This window comes from Nothobranchius furzeri, chromosome 2 (assembly GCF_043380555.1).
Source record: "Nothobranchius furzeri strain GRZ-AD chromosome 2, NfurGRZ-RIMD1, whole genome shotgun sequence".
Lineage (NCBI taxonomy): Eukaryota > Metazoa > Chordata > Actinopteri > Cyprinodontiformes > Nothobranchiidae > Nothobranchius > Nothobranchius furzeri.
The window spans coordinates 42,565,045-42,586,684 of NC_091742.1; the positions used below are offsets into that span (position 1 = coordinate 42,565,045).

The 21,640-nt window shown below is 46.6% G+C and overlaps 1 protein-coding gene across 4 annotated transcripts in view; it reads right to left on the bottom strand.

Annotated features, from left to right (window-relative positions):
* Positions 1-21,640, bottom strand: part of si:ch73-43g23.1 (streptococcal hemagglutinin) — a 44,195-nt gene that overhangs the window by 4,538 nt on the left and 18,017 nt on the right. Inside the window, exons 2-6 of one of the 4 annotated variants that reach the window (XM_070545787.1) lie at positions 11,155-20,803; positions 3,069-3,136; positions 2,533-2,783; positions 2,214-2,351; positions 183-275 (exon numbers count right to left, since the gene is read on the bottom strand). In XM_070545787.1, coding sequence (XP_070401888.1) covers positions 13,194-20,741 — 7,548 coding nt within the window. In that variant the 5' untranslated portion in view covers positions 20,742-20,803 and the 3' untranslated portion in view covers positions 183-275; positions 2,214-2,351; positions 2,533-2,783; positions 3,069-3,136; positions 11,155-13,193. Of the gene's footprint in view, positions 1-182; positions 276-2,213; positions 2,352-2,532; positions 2,784-3,068; positions 20,804-21,640 lie in introns of all 4 variants that reach the window. The other 3 variants (XM_070545785.1, XM_070545782.1, XM_070545780.1) reach the window with 3 other exon arrangements.

Sequence of the window (21,640 nt, forward strand, 5' to 3'; positions counted from 1 at the left end):
GAAAATGTGGGCGCAATTTTAATTGTCAAAAACTCCAGCGAACCTACCGACCGCCGCCACCCCCACCCCCGCCGCCACTTCCGGCGTATGACGTCATCAACGACTAGTCGAAGTCGACTCGACTTTCATTACTTGACTGTCGACTTTAAAAAAAATAAAGTCGTGCAGGCCCTAGTACGTACCACATATTCCTGCACAAGGTTCTCTGGATCTTCCCCCATGTAGACACAGAGTCCTTTGATGACACACTCGCGTCCAGCATCTGGCTCGTCACACTGAAGACAAAATTTACATTCATCAAGATTTTCATGAAATTAAAGGGGTCCTAGAATGGATTTTATTCCAAATGTATGTGTGTGTAAATGTGTGTATCTAGATGGGTGTTTGTGTGTGCAGATGTGTGTGTAGATACTGTATGTGTGTTTGTAGATATGTGTTTGTGTGTGTGTGTAGATATGTGTGTGTCAAGATGGGTGTGTTTGCGTGTGCGTGTAGATATGTGTGGATGTGTGTGTGAATGTAAATATGAGTGTGTGTGTGTGTGTGTGGATATGTGTGTGTTTGTGTGTAGATGTGTGTTTGTGTAGATATCTGTATTGATGGGTGTGTTTGTGTGTGTAGATATATTTGTGTGTGAGTGTGGATGTGTGTGTAGATGTATGTCTGAATAGATATGTGTGCATGTATGTGTGTGTGTGTGTGTGCGTGTGTGTACACATCCTCGCCTCTGTCAGTTTTCCCCAGGACAGCTGTGGCTACATCGTAGCTCATCACCATCAGTGTGTGAATGTGTATGTGAATGGATGAATGATACACTGCAGTGTAAAGTGCTTTGGAGTCCTTACTCTGTGAGGCGCTATATAAGTGCGTATCATTTATCATTTACATAATTTTGTGTTAAAACAGTAGACTTTGGACCAGGGGTGGGTGATCCTGGTCCTCGAGGGCCGCTATCCAGCAGGTTTTAGCTGTTTACCTGCTCCAGCACACCTGATTCCTGGATGAATCACCTGTTCAGCAGCTCATCGGGCTCTGCAGCAGCCTGTTAATCACCAGCAGATTCAAACCAGGTGTGTTTAAGCAAAGAAACAACTAAAGCCTGCTGGATAGAGGCCCTTGAGGACCAGGATTGCCCACCCCTGGTCTTAAGTATACTGGTTTAACACAAATGTGTGTATTCAATTCTCTGAGAATGTACACTTTGGAAAGAAAAGGCATGAAGCTGACAAATATAAACAAAATTTACAATTTGAATAAAAAAGTAGAAAAAATATTCTGAGAAAGTTGATAGCAGTTTCCAGAACTTACGTACTCTCCACATAACAAAAAACTCCAAAGCTGTGGTGTACAACCATGATGACCTGCTGAACAGGTGATGCAACCACTTAATCAGGTGTGTTAAGGCTGGGAAAATACTAAAACATGCTGGATGGGGCCCCTTGAGAAACATGGTTTGAGACCCCTAGTTTAACCCTCCCACTGTCCTAAAGGGTGACCCCACGAGGAAAGTTGACCATTGTGGGGCCACTCATTAGGACAGTGGGAGTAATATATATATATATATATATACACAGACAAAGTTAAAGTCCCATCCGTTGTCACACACACAGTGATGTGTGTGCGAAATCTGTTCTCTGTATTTGACCCATCCCCTGGGGGAGTGGTGAGCACCAGACACAGCCACGCTCGGGAACCATTTGGTTGTTTAACCCCCCAATTCAACACTTTTAATGCTGAGTGTCAAGCAGGGAGGCATTGGGTCCCTTTTTTTTCCAAGTCTTTGGTATGACCCGACCAGGATTTTCATCTCCCAGTCCCATGGCGGACACTGTACCACTAGGTCACTGAGCTGTACACACACACACACACACACACACACACACACACACACACACACACACACACACACACTTGTTAGCACTCTTGTCATGATTTGGCGCTATATAAATAAACTGAATTGAATTGTTGCCACGCAGCACGAAGGTTGCAGGTTCAAAACCCGGCTGCAGTCTTTCTGAGTGGTGTTGCGTGTTCTCCCCAGGCATGCGTGGGTTTCCTCCAGGTGCTCTGGTTTCCCCCACAGATCACAACAAGCCCCACAGGTTAACAATTGCTAATTTATTTGACAGGCGCTTTGGATAAAAGCGCTTTGGATAAAAGCGCTTGTCAAATAAATAAACATAAACAAGCACACACACACACATTTTACTTACATCAGGTATTTGTGCAACAATCTTTTGAGCGTTCTTCCTAGCTGCCCTCCTCTTTTTTGGAACAACTTTATTAGGATGTCAGAGTGGAGATCCAGCTGAGACAGGAACTGTGGTTATCCTCTCAAATTCAGCATTGATCTGAAAAACAGAGCACAAATGACATAACATGTTACACATTGAAGGCAAGTCACTCAACAGAAGTGTCACAGACAAGTAACATAATCAGCCATAACAGCTGGTTGCCAGGTTTTGTTTTTCTATTAAAAAATAAAAAAAGCCCTGTACTTCGATAAACAACCATGCATGGTGCAAACCTTACCTCACTGAAATCAAACGGGGCAGGCCCTTTTGCCATGAAAGACTCCACCATTGGTGCATCCCGGACAACTTCATGTCGTCTTAATGCAAAGGTCTTTTCCATCTTGTGTTTCACAAGCTTTCTGTTGTTTCTCTGCTTTACATCCAAAAGTAGAGATTTCTGCATAGTCTCCAGTGTGTCCTCAGTTTCTGCTGCTGGGTATGGTGGACAAAAATTCACTTCTGCTCTCTTTGCCTTTTTAACACCAAAGGCTGCATACAAAAGATACAAAAACAACATACAATACACAGTTCTAAAAGCATTATAAACATGTTCAGTAATATTAAATAATTGTTACTGGTGTTTATAACTATAGCTTACAATATGGCAAGATGACAATCTTGAATTTAGAAATTATTACATTTCCAGTAGCATAAAACAAATATAATGGTATTCATTTTATTACCAACACCACGCTGTAAATAAATATAACAGGGTTTGCTTAACACTGATTTCATTGGGAGGGAAAGCGGCTGTCTTGTGCATTTCATACTCACGGATGCTCTTTGTGGAGCTCAGGCATGCAGGTTATTGTTTTCCGGGTAACTGCGCATATCCACACTTGCTGGAGGGAAAAAAAAACATCTCCAGCCATTACCCAGAGCTATATCTCTGCGATTTAGACATTCAAAATAAAACCTAGGGATTTTTAGATATCACTGCTTTAGACTAACACATTTTTGTGCGGATGAACACCAAAAAAAAAAGAACATCTCGATGTAGCACAAAGCTTCCAAATGAATTTGAAATAGCTAGCTAGCTAGCCGTGAGACGAGGACACTGAGCAGATCTAGCAGCAGCCATCTGGCACCGACACTGGCCGTCTGGGCACGTGACGTCACGCTGCAATGGTCCCCCTCCCCTCTCCACGAACGGTGAACAAGCGGTCTGCGTGCAGAGAAAATTAGAGATACTCTTTGCATTAACCAGTATAGAAATCTTTTGTTAGATCATATTACACTTGAGACAGCTTCTGCTTCCACTTCAAATCAATCTCTCAGTTCCATCACATAGCGATGATGGGGGGTCATTGATATTGTCCTGCAGGATGATGTGGGTGATGGGGTGGAGGGTCTGAGTTTGGAGTATCCAGACGTTCCCTGGAGGTGGGTTCACTGGGGGTGTCTGAGGCTGGGGGGGGGCTGCTGCCCTGCTCTGGAGGTGCTTGGGTTGCCTCGGGGAGTGGACTACTGCCGGTTGTGAGTGGGGCCCCTTGGGGGTCGTGGCAGTGGGCATGGGCTGCTGCCTGGTGGCTGCATCGCCCCCGAGTGGGGCTGGGTGGGGGCTCGGGGTGTGGGGGCAGCTGGCCCCATGTGGGGATCTGGATGGGGCCTTAGGTATTGGGTCCTGACTTGTTTGCTGCCGGAAAGAAGGCGGGAACACGCAGCAGTGCCTAGCCCAGGCTCAGGGGCCTCAGGTGGACCTCGCTCCTCTGAAATAATAACAATTCTGTCCCATCATGGGAGAGGAGGATGTCCAGGGGGAGGACCCAACCTTACCTGGCTGTCTTATGTTTTACATATCTTGCAAATTTTATTTGCATCTTAAACACTTCCACCAACGACATTCCACGCAAACACACACTTAGGGCCTTGGGAGTGAGCACACTCAACGGCATTTGGCAAGGGGATCTTTCAGCCTCATCCCGAGTGCTGGTGCCCACTTCCGGTGCCCACTTCCAATTTTAAACTACATTTAGACACAGAGGGCTGTGGGGAGAAGTGGGGCTGCATGGTGGCATCAGCTGGCGTAGGCCAGAAGATGCCGGCACTGCCCACTCACTCCAGCCATGGAACACACCTCATCAACATGCATCAAAACTGTATTGGAGCAGGCGGAGGGAGACTAGGGGTCTTAGCACACCTCTGTTGTCGCTTGGCTTCCCGGGGTTGCAGGCTAAGAGGGGGAGCTGGCCATCTGGTTGGGGTCTGGGGTGATGGGTTGCTTTGCTCGGCATTGGGTGGGATGCCTGCTCATCATCACCCCAGCAGAAAAGGGTGAACTCTGAGAACCGGTGATGGTTGTATGCTTTGTGTAGCAGTTCCGGAACCAGAGTCAATAGAGTTTGTATTGGGAGCGTGAGTGGGTGTCTAGCATTCATGTTTGTAACTCTTAGGTTGTATGTGTATGTGTGAACATGAGGGAGGGAGTGTGTATGGCTGTATATGTCGGGTGGGGTCGTGGACTCCTCCACTCTTCTGGGACTTCTTGTGCTACTACACATCTTTGCCTGCCCTCCCCCTGCCACATTTGGTGCAGAGTGTGGTGCCTTGGTCTGCTTGAGAGTTCGCGGCTCCCTTGTCAGGGGGTTTAAGATTTTTGGCATCTGTCTGGTTGATCCTGGTGGCCGCCTGGTGGGATCTGAGTCCCTGGGCTCTGTTGGGTCCCTGGCGGGGCTGGTCACCCCTGAGTCCCGGGTTGCTGGGTTCCGGGCTCGGCCGGCTTGGGGGTGGGAGGCTGCAGGCGGGCCTGTGGGCTTGCCACTGATATCTTCCGGGACTCTGCCAACTGCTCGTTGTGGCCCCCAGGGCAATCCTCTGTGCCTCTCGGGAGGGGGCTGGGGCTTTTCTGGTTACAGTCTCCTTTGGGTTCCTGTGCTCTGGGGCAGCTCCTGGATCTCTGGGGCTCGGAGCTCCCTCCATCTTCTATGCATCTTTGGGAGGCAGAGCTGTGGCCCCTCACACTCTATTGGATGCTCCTATAGAGAAACCTTACATATACAAGCACGTGTACGCACACAGGTGCTCACATGGTGCTCTCATAAGTATGGACTTGGGCATTTTCAGCACATGTCTTAAGGCTGTGGTTGGCACTAAATGCACTGTGATTTATTTCCGTGTGATTGTTCAGTAAAACAATGTTTATGTTTAAACATCTTTGGTGTGTTTTTACTGTGTTTAGTTTGTAATTCCATTTTTGGTTCTTTGGTTCAGCTATGGCACATTCCTTTTTGTGAACTGTACTAAGAGTACAGAATAAATGCCACTACTGTCATGATTTGAAGGTTGTATAGGACCCGAAACACAGCTAATCCAGGAGGCAGCCGGGTAGGTTAAAATTCCATAAAGGTTTATTATAAAGTCATTATAAATTTATAAAGTTATTATAAAGGTGTGGTCGCAGCCCGGATCAAGCCCATGGAGAGGATGGCTGGACCTTGGGGGGTGGGGGGGTGGAGTCACAGGAGATTGGGAACCCCGGGGAACTGCTGGGCCAGACAGCCGCAGCTCCAGGCAAGGTGGCAAAGCATGGGCCTTTATGCTAGGCGGCACAGCTCTGGTCGCTGGAGCAGATGGTGAACTGAGAACCTCCAGACTGGATCGCAGAGCAGGGGCCTCTCGGTTAGGTGGCACAGCACTGGTCTCTAAAGCAGTTGACTGCAGCTCTGGGCAGGATGGCTGGAGCCCAAACTGAGCCTCTGGAGAAGGCTGGAGCCAAGACTGGTGATGGCATCCTCGACGAGGAGTGGGTGGGATGGTTGCTGGGGAGAGAAATTAAGTACTCTGGCAGGCTGGGGTGAATGTGAGGAAACCAGAACTTATTGTGGTAACTGTGTCCTGATGATGCAGGTAGATGGAGATGATGAGGAGAAGGTGGATCGGCCCACCAGGGGTGACCAGGGGGCACTGATAGAACCAGAAGATGTTGTGGGAGATCAGACCACCTGAGGTAAAGAGGTGGTGCCAACAGGACCGGAGGATGATGTGGCAGTCAGTAGAGCGAGTGGAAGGGATGGGTCTGAGAGGCGATGAGTACAATCCAGAATAAAGTTCTTAAGGCTCCAGTGTATTCAGAGAAGGTTGCAGGGGGATGGTGTGTGGAAAACTGGGCAGGCTGGCTGCTGTGGTTGTTCACCTGCTAGGTCCATTGTGGTCAGCTCATGCTGTCATGAATTGGAGGTTTAGGACCCAAAACGCAGGTAATCCTTGTGATGGGTCCAGCAACACTGATGAATAGGCACATGTATGTAGCTCATAGAGAGAGACCTCGGGTCGGCGCTCATTTCATTTAGGAAGCAGTCACATGACCGATACAGCTGCTGTTTTACTAGTCAGTGAAGCGCCGAACTGTGTTTAAATGGAGGAGCGTCTCCATCTGTCAATGGGATGAGTTTCTGCCAAAAAGTACATCTTTGAATTAAAATTATTCCACTGATGCATCATGGAGCCAGACAGAAAATAGATGGTGGCCGTGATGGATCACTTTGTTCTTTTAATTTTGTTTTAGTTCCTTATTTCATTTTGTTCCTCTCCGTTTCTGCTTGATCCATCAGAATTTCTATGTGAATCTTTTTAAATCATTCACACTATTTTCTGCAAGATAAATGTCACTTTTGTTCATACATTACTAAAAGAATGTAATCAATGCTGACACATTGGAGGAATGCATGTTCAATTATATTCAAGTTTATTTATATAGCTCCAAATCACGACAAGAGTCGTCTCAAGACACTTCACATAATAAACATTCCAATTCAGGTCAGTTCATTAAGCCAATCAGAAATAATGTTTCCTATATAAGGAACCCAGCAAATTGCTTCAAGAGACTCTACAGCAGGGGTCTGCAACCTTTCTGGTGATGAGTGCCATTTAAACTTTCATTAGAAGTCAGTGTGCCATTTCAACTGTTGCATAAAGCATACATTTAATAACACTGCATAACAAGTTACACATTATATACAGTGAAATTTTACAGTTAGATCCAGTATTGGGCAGCATAACATCTCTTTTCCACTTCATCCTAAAACTGAACTTCATAGAACTATATTTGTTGACCGGTGTTGGCAAAGGGTAGATCAGGTATTTTAAAAAACCCTGTTCATAACAAGAACATCAAAAGACATACACCACAGAAAATACTATATTTAAGGTGTCACAACAAAGATAAGAATAAACTAAACTTGGCCAAGATGTGTTATTGCAAGGATAAACATGCTAATGAGATTTCTGCCCCTGCTTTGCATTTGCTAGTTCAGTTATCTGGGGTTCACACTTAGTAACTTTCAGGAGCACACAGGTCTCTGAATGTCCAGCAGTTAGACGGGAGGCACTGAGGACACACTTCATGTGAGAGAAAATCTGCTCACACAGATATGTAGAACCAAATACTGTCAATAAAGCCTGTGCAATGTTCTTGAGACAGTTAAACCTGTCTGGTAGTGACGTCCAGCAACTGAAAATGCAAGCTCCATGATCATGCACAGCTGTGGATTCCAGCTGCTGCCGTAGTTCTGCAAACTTTGTCCCCCACAGAGTTGAGCTTTTCAGTTCAATCAGCTGCATTTCCATGTCGTCTGTATCCAGAAAGTTAAAGAGAGACAAATCCAGCTAATTACCAAAGCTCTCTGGTCTGATCAGAAAATAAAACATTGGTCCATACAACTGAAAGTCCTGAAAACGCGTTGCGAATTGTGTCTGGAGTCTTCGGATGCATTCATGAATTGCTGTGGTGCTGATGCTGCACTGAGCAGACAGCTCCCTGAGGTGTTTGAAGTGGCGGAATGTGGAAGTCTCAACATCCTTTAAAAAACTTCCAGCTTTCCAACAAAAGCTTCCCAAGTATCACGCATGTCCAAAACAGTTTGACCTGCTCCCTGCAGTTTGAGATTAAGCTCGTTCAGGTGTCCAGTTATATCTGCGAGGAAAAAAAGTGTTTCAACCCACCTCTCATCTTCAAGTTCAGGATATCGTTGCCCCTTTTCATTCAGAAATGTTTTTACCACATCAAAACAATCCACAAATCGTTCCAGAACCTTTCCACAGCTAAGCCATCTAACAGCACAGTGGAGTGGGATGTCTTTGCATGAGCTTTCCATCTCCTCGAGCAGAGACTGGAATTGGCGGTGAGTCAAAGCAGATCGCTTAACTATGAAGTTCACAATTTTTGCTACTGTGGCCATGACATCATTAAGATCTGAATTTGACATCTTGGCGCAGAGGTTTTCTTGGTGTATTATACAATGCAGTTTCATGATGGGATGGCCTATTTGTTCCTCAATTAAAGTAACAGCCCCCCTGTGTTTCCCAACCATAGCTGGTGCACCATCAGTTGTCACTGCAAAAATCTTTGCAATGTCAATGCCTCGTTCCTCAAAACGCTCCATAAAAATGTTGGCAATATCCTCACCTCGTGTTGTTTCAGGCATCGGGGTAAGGCAGAACAGTTCCTCTTGTACTGTCACATCACAGCATCTTACTATTACAGCCAAACGTGGCACATCATTGATATCAATGCTTTTATCTAAAACCACACTAAACACCTGGGCTTCTTTCAAACCAGCTGTTTGTTGGGCTCTGACATTGTCACCCATTTCCTGGATGCGTCTTTCCATAGTTCTGGCTGATGCAGGTATGTCTTGAATCCTTGCTTTAATAGTATCTTTGTTTGGAAGCCCATCAAATAACACGTCTGAGGTACAGAGAAATGCCTCTTTAATAAAGTTACCATCAGTAAATGGCTTTCCATGTTTAGCAGTACAGTGTGTGATACGAAAACTTGCTTCAGTTCCATGATGTTTAGTAGCTGTAAAAACTTTCAGAGTACTTGCTTGCTTCTCATATCTTGACACAGCACGTGCAATTGATTCAGCCTTCTCTTCCTCGTCCTTGAAATCTTTTTGATGTTTCGTCTCAAAATGCCGCTTAACACTGGAGGTACGGCAAACAACACTCTCGAGGCAAAAAGCACACACAGCACGATCTCTTTGCTGCACAAAACCCCAGTCTTCTGTCCAAGTTGTCATAAAAGACCTGGAATTATCTTTTTTTGCTCACTTAGATGCCATTTTTTACAGGGCTAACTAGCTAGAAACATCCTCCTCACTGTACCGGCAGGTAGATTACCGTCATCAAGAAGCGGCCTGGATGTTGTCTTTTCGCTCTAATTTGGGATTTGGACTGGCGGGCCATCGCGTGGGTGTGGCGTTTTATTACTAATAATAACGCAGTTATTTCTGTCTTTCCGTTTATTTTTAACTTCCAAATATCACAGTGACTGCATCAACAACTGAGATAATCCCCGAACAACAAGACAAAAACTAAAAATATCCACCCGAACCTCCTCTTATGCTGTGCCACGTCTTTGTTCCGACACACAAGCACACGCGTTGCCAAGGCAACCAGCCGACAGAGCGCTTCGCCAGGCGGGAAGGCTGAGAGATCACATTTCAACTTTTTAACGCGTTTAGTGTCCAACCAAGAAAACAAAAACAATTAACAGAAAAGTCAGTCCGTTACAACACTTATTTTTCAACACATCTTCTCAGATTAATGCTCTGTGCCATCAGTTAACCCTTTGCGTGCCAACAGTGGCACGAGTGCCCAGGATTGCCGACCCCTGCTCTACAGCAATCCTCATACTAAGCAAGCATAAAGCGACAGTGGAGAGGAAAACTCCCTTTTAACAGGAAGGTGAATCCTGGCTCAGTATAAGCAGCCATCCTCCACGACTCACTGGGGATGGAGAAGACAGAGCAGACACACACACACACACACACACACACACACACACACACGCACGCACGCACGCACGCACACACACACACACACACACACGAAGGAAAGGTTTATTATAAAGTTGTGGTGGAACAGAAGCAGGAACAAGCGGACAACAACACGAGGAGCCAAACACGGGGATGCAAAACAGACACAAACACGAGGAACCAACAAAGAGCATCGGGCAGAGCTGGGTTTAGCTAGGCTGAGGAGGGAACAGGTGTGATGATAACTGATTACAATGATGACCAGGTGTGACTTTTAACTGAGTAGAGATGATAAACACCAACAAAGTGAACAGGAAAAAATAGAACACAGTAAACTCAGATGAACCTAGAACTAAAAGACTGAATGAAGTAAATGATAAGAATTATCAAAACAGAACAAAACAACAGAATACAAAGAGTCAGGGAGTAAGGGCAGGGAAAATAAAGATTTGGGCAACGAAATAAACTAAACGGGAACACAGGGAGAAAATGGATGCTGGGGAAAAGCTGGAAAGGAATAACGGGGCTCAATGTAAACAGAAGTTAACTGAGGAGGAATAAATAACTATAAGCAAACAACTGCTAAGGAAACACAGGGGTCAAAGGTCACTGATACAAAAGGAGACTGAACAGGGGCTCGACAATACTAAAGCTAAACAAGGATAAGGAGGCAGCTAAAGAGAAATAAAATAATGCTAAGTGGCTGGGGAACAGGAAATGGAGTGAGAAACCCAAGTGAAGACTGAGAACTGGAGACAAGGGAGATGGTGGATGGATGGGACAGGGAGGACATGGACAGGACAACTTCACTTGTGAGAACAGTTTCTGTAAATGTGAGACAAGTATTATTAAATTAACTTTAACAAGTTTAAGCTTCGTCACATTTCTCAAACACTAATAACTAAGTAAAAATACATAAAAATTAGCTTTTTATTCTTTTCATCTAACCCTTATTTAACCAGGGAAAAGCCTTGAGATTAAAAGTCTCATTCAAGAGTATCCAGGCCAAGTCAGGCAGCAGCTAGCCAGCAACAATGATCAGCACACAAGGAAAACCGTTTCCACATCATAAAACAAAAGGACATTATTACACATTAACTTACCAATTGGATATTTTTTTATTTTCCAGATGATTGTGTTTGCAGACAAAATTGCCCGTGATCTTCCTTCAGCTACAAACTCTGTGTGAGCTTTGGTTTAGGTCCCTGGCTCCATGTTAGCTGGGTTAGCAGCTAGGTTGCTACCTTCATTGTTAGCTTCGTTAGCTTAGCATATGGCTTCGGGTCAGCTCAGCTACATCGGTTCAGTTTGCGGGTGTGTTCCAACCGTATGTACAGTCTATGGTTCCAACCCCTCACAGCACCATCCTCAGCTCCACCTTTTTGCCCATTTTTGGATTTTTTGAAAGTGACGACAAAAATTATACTAACTACAGGGCCAAGACAGGAGTTGAAGGAACCGCCCCCCTTGAGCTTTGGATAGGCTGGCCTAAAGAGGAGGGCCTTAGTTGTCCATCTTTCTCTACAGCCATTGTTCTGACTGAGCAGCGGGACTGCTGCTGCAGTAGTCGAGACACAGACAGGAGACTTATGAGTTTTAGATGAAAAGACAGCAGCAGCTCCGTTTGAATTCATTATTTCTCACAAGGGACATAAGAAAGAAAGGAAACGTGAGCAGGGGGAGTTTAAGTATCTCGGAGTCTTGTTCATGAGTGAGGGAAAACTGGAGAGTCAGATCAATAGGCGGATTGGTGCTGCATCTGCAGTGATGCGGGCGTTGTACCGGTCTGTCGTGGTGAAGAGAGAGCTGAGTCAGAAGGCGAAGCTCTCGATTTACCGGTCGATCTACGTTCCTACCCTCACCTATGGTCATGAGCTTTGGGTAGTGACCGAAAGAACGAGATCACAGATGCAAGCGGTTGAGATGAGTTTTCTCCGCAGGGTGGCTGGGCTCTCCCTTAGAGATAGGGTGAGAAGCTCGGTCATCCGGGAGGGGCTCGGAGTAGACCCGCTGCTCCTCCACTTTGAGAGGAGCTGGTTGAGGTGGCTCGGGCATCTGGTCAGGATGCCTCCTGGACGCCTCTCTGGTGAGGTTTTCTGGGCACGTCCAACCGGGAGGAGACCCAAGGGAAGACCCAGGAAATGCTGGAGGGAAGTCTGGGCATCTCGGCTTAGGCTGCTGCCCCCGTGGCCCGACTCTGAAGAAGCAGCTGAAAATGGATGGATGGATGTGAGCTGGTAGTCATTTTCTCCTGGTAGATAATTGTATTTTCTCTCAGCAGTTGTTAAAGGGATGTTTAAATATCTTGCTAGGTGACTTAAACATTATGAACGTTACTAGTCAACACAAACATGATTCCCTCCTCAGTGACAGACAAAAGCCGTTTTACATCAAATACAATCATTCAAACAACTGAGGGGTGGAGCACCCTTGAACTTTAATGCTACCAACCCCCACATCCATCAGTCCCTTTCAGGAAAAGTTCCTCACTTGTATAATCTAATGAAAACATTACACGCAGATTATCTTTTGTCTCCAACTGAGAACCTGATTTTAAAACTTACAAACAATATTAAACAATTATTTACCTGATTTAAGGAGTTTTAAATGGAAAAGATGAATGGAGAAGGGAACTGGATATCTGACAATTTTATTAGCATTGTTCCATTGCAGACACCATTAGCACAAAATCACTTATCCGATTTTAGAGTAATGAATAGTAGTAATTAGTTATTAATATAATTGCAAGGTTCTTTTATTTGCATTTGTGTTGTATTTTCAAGTTTTGAAACCCATTTGCTGAAGAAAAGAGTACACTAGTACAGCTCCAGACGTACAGATGTTTCTGTATCCTTTTAAACGTGACATGTTTTCTACACTACATATAAAATTCCAGGTCCCTCCCTGCAGAACATATTAAGAAAAATACTCACTTGTGTATTTTTAATTCTTTCAACCAGAAAAGTATTTAATTAAAGCAGCTCAGCACAAAATACAGTATAACAGCAGTGAATAAACAACTAAAGCCTTGAGTTGCAACGCTAAACTCGAGTAACATCGCAGGCTAGCATTAGGCATCCCCTCTATAAATTGAGTATTTTTAACTTAATGGGCTTCAAATGGGTGGCCTTTGCCCTCCATTTCAGGACTCCCCCCCTGTCAAGGGCATATTAGGGGGATGTTTGTGGTAAAAATCTAGTGGAGTGGAAATGGGGCTAGCATTCATCTCAGTGGGGACATAATACATATTCTTCAGGTAGCTGTAGTCCATGGGTGAATGACTTGGGGGGTCTGGTTTGGTTCCTTGACCTAAAGGATTCCTGTAGCTGACCCCGGGCCTGCTTGGATGCATTGCTACAGCAGCAACATCGGAATACTGGTGTGGCTGAGGCTGAGCTTGAGGGTAGGCTAATGGAGGAGGAGCTGAACAGGACATGTACTGGGGAGCAGGGGCATACATGCTGAGGTCCTGAAGAGGTGGGACTGGCACTGCAGAGGGAGGATACAGGCCTGAATGGGACATTGCTGGATGTGGGATGAGCACCTCCACATACTGGCCAGTTTCTGGGTCAAACAGCATTTTTCGCAGAGGTTGCACAGGCACTTCGATGTAGAAATACTTTCCTGTTTCAGGATCCATGAGCACTCTGCGTGGTGTCTGTCCATAGCTACTTTCTGAATACAAACTAGAGCTGTCACCACCATAATCAGAGCCACAAGAAGATCCCACAGGTTGAGGGCCACACAAATACTGAGGATCTATGGTTTGAAGACCAGGAGAGTGGCTGTGGCCAGGATCACTGTAGGGCGTGCCAGAGATGTTCGGTAGCTGCTGATGGGTAGATCTGTGAATTGGGGGTCTTCGAGGGCCAATGTGCTGGGGCGGTGGCAGTGAGCGGTCAGCTGAGCAGGCCTGCATGAATGAAGGGTGGAGAGGGCAGGGAACAGATTGGTGTAGAGGTTGATGCATGGATGGTGGTTGATTTGGACCAAGGGGGCTTGATTTGGGAGAGATTGGTTGGTAATTTATTGGCTGAGGATCAGGTCGACACTGGTGGGGGTGGAGAGGAGGTAGGCTCATTTGATAAGGGAGTGTCAGGCCAGAAGAGTGCGATCGGGCTGATGGGCTAATGTTATGGGGGCTGCTGTGATGAAGAGGAGACATGTGACCAAAGTGAGTTGGGCGCCCGGCTGTGCAGGAACAGGGAGCAGGACGGTAAGATGCATTATAGTGATTTGATCTTGGGGGGGGCACGTCTGGGAGCAAGAGTGGGCTGAAGCTCTCTCTTTCATCATAGCTAGGAGGGTCATCTGATGCATTAAAACACCTATCGTCTGACCTTTGGACACGCTCAGAGAGTGATCCGTTGAACGGCTGACGAGCATTTCTTTGTACGTGTGCTGTGGAAACACCACTGAGTGGTTTCATGTTGTTTGAAGTATGCAGCTTAGTTTGATCCTGAGAGCAACCTGCCCTGGAAAACTGCAGCTGACTGTCTGGATTCACGGCTCCAGATGTGGCCACTCCACAGACTTGGTTTAGTTCTGGATCAAGAACCAGACTTGGATCTGGTGTTACAGCCAGGTCAGTGGCTGGCGCTGTCGCTAAGGCTGAAGGTTTGAAATGGTTTCTGGAGCTTTGAGGAGAAACGGCAGGCTGTTGATGCTGAACTTGGTCAGAGAACCCTTCTGTGTCTGTGGCTGGAGCAGACTGGTTTGATTGACTGGAGTCTGGAGCAGCTACTGTTCTGTGAGGGAGCGATTTAAGGCTCGACATGGCTGACACCATCAGCTTTCTTGAGTAGTTTGATGTCAACGTAGCCTCACTGGAAATCTTTCTATAGACTGTGGGTGAACTCACAACAATCGTTTGAGGCCTCTCCTCACTTTGTGATTTTCCAGGTGATGATGATGTTGCTGATGTTCTCTGTGCTTCGTTGGACAGGGATCCTGTATCTGCAGGCTTAAACTTGCAGTTTGGTTTGGGAGGAACAGCCGGTTTTTGAGAATTTTTAGAAACAGATTTCAGCTCGATAGTTTGAGGCCTGTGTCTTTCTGTTGAGCCGGTGGGCATTTCTTGTTTCTGTGCTTCTTTAGATGGTGACTTATCCTCAAACGAATGTGGGTGGAGTTTCTTTATTGCAGGGGATCTTGGCGGGAAAATCAGATCTATTCTTCTCACTGACTGAAAGCCTCCCAGATGTGTTTGCTTGGCGAGAGGAAGTGTTTGCTGGTGTGTGTGCAGTTCTTGTTTCGTGGTATCTTTCCCCTGAAGCTTAATGCTGGCATCCTCATCTTCTCTGGGCTTCGTGGGAACGTCTGTGCTTTCAGCTTCTACTGAGGGTTCAGAGGTGGTGGCTGAGGGAGGAAATGCCCCCTCTCTGTGAGACTCAAGCAAACCTTCACCTGAAGACAGAGCTGACTGAAGAGGGATCTCCAGACAGTTCACATGCTTAGGAGGAGCTCCTTTAGCTCCAGCTGTGTTTTGATTGTCACTCAACACCGATCCGATGTCTGCTTGATAGCCTTTCTCTTTTAGCAGCATGGAGACGGAGTGACCACCGCTACCAAACATGCTGTCAGGGATAGTGGGCCTGGGTGATGTCGGAGCTGGAACCTGGATTGAGGGAAACGTCTCCTCCTGAGTTGAAGATGCAGTGATGTTGTTTGTGTTTGGTTTGTCTCTTATTAACACCACAGCAGTGGACACCTCTCTGTCTTTACCCGGAGGTTTGAGGGGGCTTCTAAGCATGGCAGGTGTCTGGTCTGCTCCAGTAACCACAGGCTTGTCCTTGCTGTCGTTGTGAGTCTCTGTCACAGTCCGTGGTGTTCCTGCTGTAATGTCTGCATCAGGTTCAGATGTGGTTGTCAGGTTTGATGTGTTTGAGGACTGAACTTCCTGTGTGGACTTTTGGGTTCTGATGGTTTTGTTTTTCTCGTCTTTACAGCAGACAGCTTTGTACTCTATCTGCATCCGCTGAAGACCGGAGAGGGAAGCTGTTTTGTTCTGAGCGGACAGAGACTCCGAATCTTCTACCTTCTCTTTCTTGTCCGCTTTCCTTTCTGTCCAGAGCTCTTCTTTTCTTTCCTTCTCCTCTTCCTTCCTCATCCCCGGTATCACAGCCCTCTCATCAGGCGCCGAGGCATGTTTTTTCAGTTCCTCATTCAGGTTTTCAACATGTTCCTGCTGAACATTTGATGGGCTTGTGGCACTAGCAGCCTTGAAGGACAGGCTGTATGTATTTTTCACCAGCCTCCTTACATCTCTGACTCTGTGAATAGGAGACTTGGCTTGATCCCTCTCAGGCCCTTCCCCCTCAGCTTTGTTCTTCATGTTCTCCTCCTGTTCTCTGAGCGATACATCTGGTGAGAAGGTTCTAGGTTTGATGTCTGCGTCAGGTGTCAGACAGACGTTTAGAAAGGCTCTGGTTTTCTCCACAGCTCTAGATGGATCCTCCCGTGTTTTTGAGGTACATTTGTCAGACTCTGTGTTTTCACGTTCCTGGTCTCTGTTTGCCTCTCTTGTCTGGGTGTTGCTGGACGAACTGGCAGAAAACGATCCTGTGTCCCACACCGTGGCATCTGCTAAGTCTGCCTCCTTTTTGTGTGTTTGACGCAACTCTGTCTGAGACTTCTTGGTTTGAAAAGCCGCGTTACATTCAGACTGACTTTCTGATTCTTGTGGTTTTGCATTTCTGCTTTGAGGAACAGGTTCTTCTCTGTCAGCCTGGGAAAAGCTAACACTTCTGCCACCGCTGCAGGAGCTGGGCTGAATACTTGAGCTCGCTCCAGAACTCTTGGGTTTGGCTGGTTGCGTTGTGATTGGCTCTTCCCTCACAGGACGCCTCTCAGACGAAAGGCTGTGGTCAGAATGAAGACTGGAACTCGGGTCCCTCGAGTCTGGTTTTAGGGACTCTCCAGACATTACTGCCACACACTCTGTTGGTGGGCTCACCTCTTCCCTGGCGTGATCAGGTTGCCAGTCACAGCTTGGCATCTTCTTTGATAAGACATTTTTGATGAGACAAGACGCCATCCGTGTTTTGCAGCATGTTTCATCCATAGAAGCAGATTTTTGGAGGTTGGACTGCCTCTCCTGTTGCTGACTAAGTTCAGAGCTGCTTCTAGAAGGAAACCATTCTTGCATAGCTGCTGGTGTGCTGTGCTGTCTCACAAAAGACCCTCTGAGGTGATTCTCCTGAGAGGGGCTTTCCACCATCGCTGGTACTCCCGGGCTGCTATTTCCACTGATTTCATCCTTTTTTCTTTCAGCGTTGTTCCTTCTTTTTAGCTGAATTTGTCGTTTTGGCACTCCTCTTCTCACCTTCCTGCAATCTTCTCTGTCAATAGAAACATCTATGCATTCAAAGCTGCCCAACTCGCTTCGCCTTGATGGATCTAGGCCCTCTGAATGGTGTGTAGCTGGTTGCTGAAAGGAGAGTTCATCATGGTCGAGCTTTGATGCTGAATCTCTGAAATCGGCATAGGCCAGCCAGGCTGCGCTGACCCCAGCCGGGCTCTCCTGAGTGGACGGCTGAGAGATGTTCGTGGATGAACAGTGGCTGGAGTTGTGCATGTCAAGGTAATCTACTTCAGGACTCGACAGGCTGCGAAACGCCACATCTGTCAACCACTTCACCTCATTGTCTGCATCAAGTTCACTTCCCATACTGGAGCTGGAACTCCGACAGGGCCTGCTTGCTGCTGAGCATCGAGGAGCACCACCCCTGCTCTGGGATGCCGGAGGGTGGCGTTTCTTGCTGGTGCTGCCACCGCTGGAGTCTGGCTGAGAGGAAGCTTTAAGGAGACTCTGTTGCTGCTGGAGCTGTTGCTTCTCAGGCGGGCTTTCTGAGTAAGCACGTGCTGGTGGCAGTCCCTGACTTGTCTCACTGCTTGTGGGAGCTGCACTTTCACTCACAGGTCCTTTTCTATTCCTGGCACTGAATGACAGCTCAGCCTGTTCCCCTCTGGAACTGGCAACCCCCTGCCAACCCTCCCCACCTCCAGGAGCCTTCTCCTCTCTTTCTGTCTTTCTGTCCTTCCCCCTATCCATTTTCTTTTTGACAACTGCATCTCTTCCCTGCTTCGGTAGCATTTCCCTGTCCATCTCTAGTTGCTTTTCTGCTCTGACCCAGTGGGCCTGGCTATTCATGTCATCAGGGACCACATTGATGCTTTCCTTATTTGTTGCCCCTTTCTTTAAACGACCACTTGGTGAGGACGATAACACCTGAGGGAGGCTATGGCTGGTCTTCTGCCACTGTCTGGATGGCTTCTCAGGTGCAATAATGTGGACAGGTGTGAACCTGGTGAGGGGTGGAGAGGGAGTCCGCCACCTACATCCTCGACGGGACACGTCTTGTGTGACCCTCTCTCTGTTCTCACGTACAACACTGGACACCAGCTCTCGTTTCGAGCTCTGCAGCACGGGAGACCGACTGCCTTGTTGTTCTTCAGCAGAGACAGCGACACTTGTTCTATCCTGACCGTGAGCTTTCTTTCTGGTCTCCTCTGTTTCTGTGGCTTGGTGTTGCAGTGAGCCGGCTAAACTTTTATTAGATGACACGTGTGTAGGAGAAGGACACCTGCCCACTGGTGAGCTGATGTTTAAATCAGCCCATGCTTCTGTCACGCGTCTGTCTGAATGAAATGAAGGAGGCATGCTGTCCTCATCCATATTTTTCGGGCACTGTGTTTGTGTGACATCTCCAGGAAAACCAATTGTTTTAATCTCAGGTGTGCTGCTTACAAAAGTGAGGGGATTATGTTTGGTGGAGAGTGTTGGTGGTGATTGCTGGTACATCTGCTCAGAAACACAAGCTTCAGGGAAAGGACCTCGAGGTCTCTGCTGAGAAGAAGGACTCTGCTGCGCCTCAACAGAGGCTGGGGTTTGATGTCCAGGTTCAGATGAAGGATTTAGAGGATTTGGCTGACAGGAAGGTGTTTGATTTCTGGCCTGAGGTAAATAATTGTCTTCAGGCAGCAAAACTGGGCTTGGGATTGAGTGTTGAGCAGTACCAGTGGACTCTACCCTGTTTTTGCTCATTTGTGACGACAAAGAATTGCTTTGAAGTTCTGGGAAAGGAGGACTGGTTCTGTCCTCAGGCGGAACAATGGAACAACAGATTCCTGTAATATGAGGAGAGGAAGTGAGGCTTCCTGGTGAGGCAGAGGGGTGAGACTGTGATCCTGGCTTCACTCGAGATTGTTTCTCTTTTATTTTGGTATGAGGTGAAGCAGCTGTGGTCCTGATCTCCGGTGAGGGAGGAATATATCTGTGATCCACAAAAAAGCTACCATGTCTTACTCCCAGTAGCTCGGGGGTCCTGATCTCAGGAAGTGTTGAACTGTTTTCTCTGCTAGCAAAAGGATCAGGAGCTTGACTGACTAGCCCAGGTGAGGTACTTGTACTTCTTATTCCTGGTGAGACAGAAGATGTGTGTGCTGAGATAACAGGAGAGGGTCTGGCTGTAGGAATGAAGCTGTCTCTTTCGACTGATAACGTTAGATCTTGGCTTTCAGGGGTTGATGTTGGGGATCTTCCTGTAGAAGAAAGATCAGAAATCAATTCAGTACTTTGAGCAGACTCTTTAAAATCAGGCGTAGAGCCTCTGCTAAAGATATCAGGTAGGGAGACCCTCCCTCCCAGCTCAGGAAAAGGAGATGGCGCTTGAGCATCAAAGAGAGGGGGAGTTCCTCTGAGCTCGGGGGAGATCAGGACGTCCCCTAAGGGTGAGTTAGACTCTGAACCACTGAGTGAAAATAAATGAGATGTTATCAATTCAAGATCTGAATCGGTATGGTTGTGAGACAGCTGTGTGAGATCAGCTGATGGACTGCTGTGTCCACTGACAGGGTTGGCTCTTAGCTCAGGTGAGTCTTGTGGAAGGGACAGAAGTGAAGTTAAAGACCGGTCTGAGGGGCTGCTCTGTCTGTCTGTAAGTGAAGGTGTTATTCTCCTTTGTTCAACTTCTGAGTAACTCTCCTTCAGACCAGGTGATGATGGTGAGGATGAGAATGAAAGTCTATCAGCTGAAGAGGATGGTAAGGATGACAGTCTTCCCTTTGGATTTAGAGGACTTGAGCTGTAACATCCAGGAGAGCGTGTGCTCTCACCCCTGTTGAGGCCGTGGGATGTTGAGGTCACCGATGATGACGTCACTGATAGTGGGGGGCTTGAGTCAGGTCGGTGTATTACTGTCACACATTTAGGTTCTAAATATGAACCACTTCCCTGAAAAGCTAGAAGATGCTCTTGGCTCTGTCCGTTATTCTCTAAATGCCTCCCTTCTAAAAGCGTGTTTTGTTTTCCAGGGCAGTAAACTCTTTCTCCGGAGTCTTCAAAGCCCTCCTCTTCTTCACTGGAGCCCTGCGCAGTGTGGTAAGAGCCAGAGGAGTCGTTCAGGTCTTCCACCTGAGGCAATGCAGCAGGTGTGGCTTCCACGTCCCTCTGGGAAGGGACAAAAGCTCCTACAGAAGGGTTGCTGGTGAGGGACAGCGACTCGCTGTCAACTCCAAAAATGTCACAGAGGCAGGTGGTTTCAGAGATGGTACTCCTCTCAGTAGGGATGTTGATAATATCAAAGATTTCAACGTGGTTAGGGGTGCCGTCGCGGTGGCACAGAGAAAACGTGCAAGGGGCACTGCGCAGGAATGAGTAGCTGTCACCGTGGAGAGTCCAGCTGTCCATTGCTAGTCCATAAGCTCCAAATGGTCACTGGCTGCTCCTCTACTGGGCTCTTGTCTCTGCTCCTGCAGTAAGAAATGATCACCAGAAGGGTGTGTGGTTCATTCATCTGTACCAAGACAAGCATTTAGTTCAAGTCCCTTTAAAAATAGATAGTATTTTCTTCTCTCATTGTCTATGTCATGTTCAGTTGGGACTTCAGAAAATATACTTTAATCACATTTATAAGGAAAGCTTACAAACATATCTCATTCTATTAAAAAAACTTTTGACCTCATTTCACCATAAAGTAAGTTCTCCTCAGTTTAAACAGGGTTCTTACAGGGGCTTCAAATCCTTCAAAATGTTTGAAAAACAAACTGCAAGGTGTTGTATATAAGATCAACCAAGATAGTTTAATGAAGAAACTAAAACAGGTCATTTTTTTTATTATTCTTTATTTATGTTTCTTTTTCTAACATCCAAACAAATTACAAAACAAAAAAGCCCCCATAAAACAAATACTGAACAGGTGGGGGACAACACCTTACTGTAGAAGTGCTCATCTTGTTAATCTTTCTCTTCCGTGGGAGCGTGTCTATGCTTCACCTATTAGTCCATCTTATACTCAGTCATTTGGCGAGACTTATACGCTGTCCATTTCTTCCAGCGGATTATGAACTTTCCCATTTGCAGTTTCATATTGTGGGTCATTTTCTCCATAATAAAGATTTCCTCCATCAGCTTCCACCAGTGCTCGAGCCTCGGGGGGTCACTCTTCAACCAGTTCCTTGTTATCACCTTCTTACATGCCACTGTCATCACTTTGAACAGGTATGAGTCCCCGTCATGAATACATCCCGCCGGCCATAGCCCCAGATACAGCAATCGTGCGTCTGTAATGATTTTATAATTCAAAATGT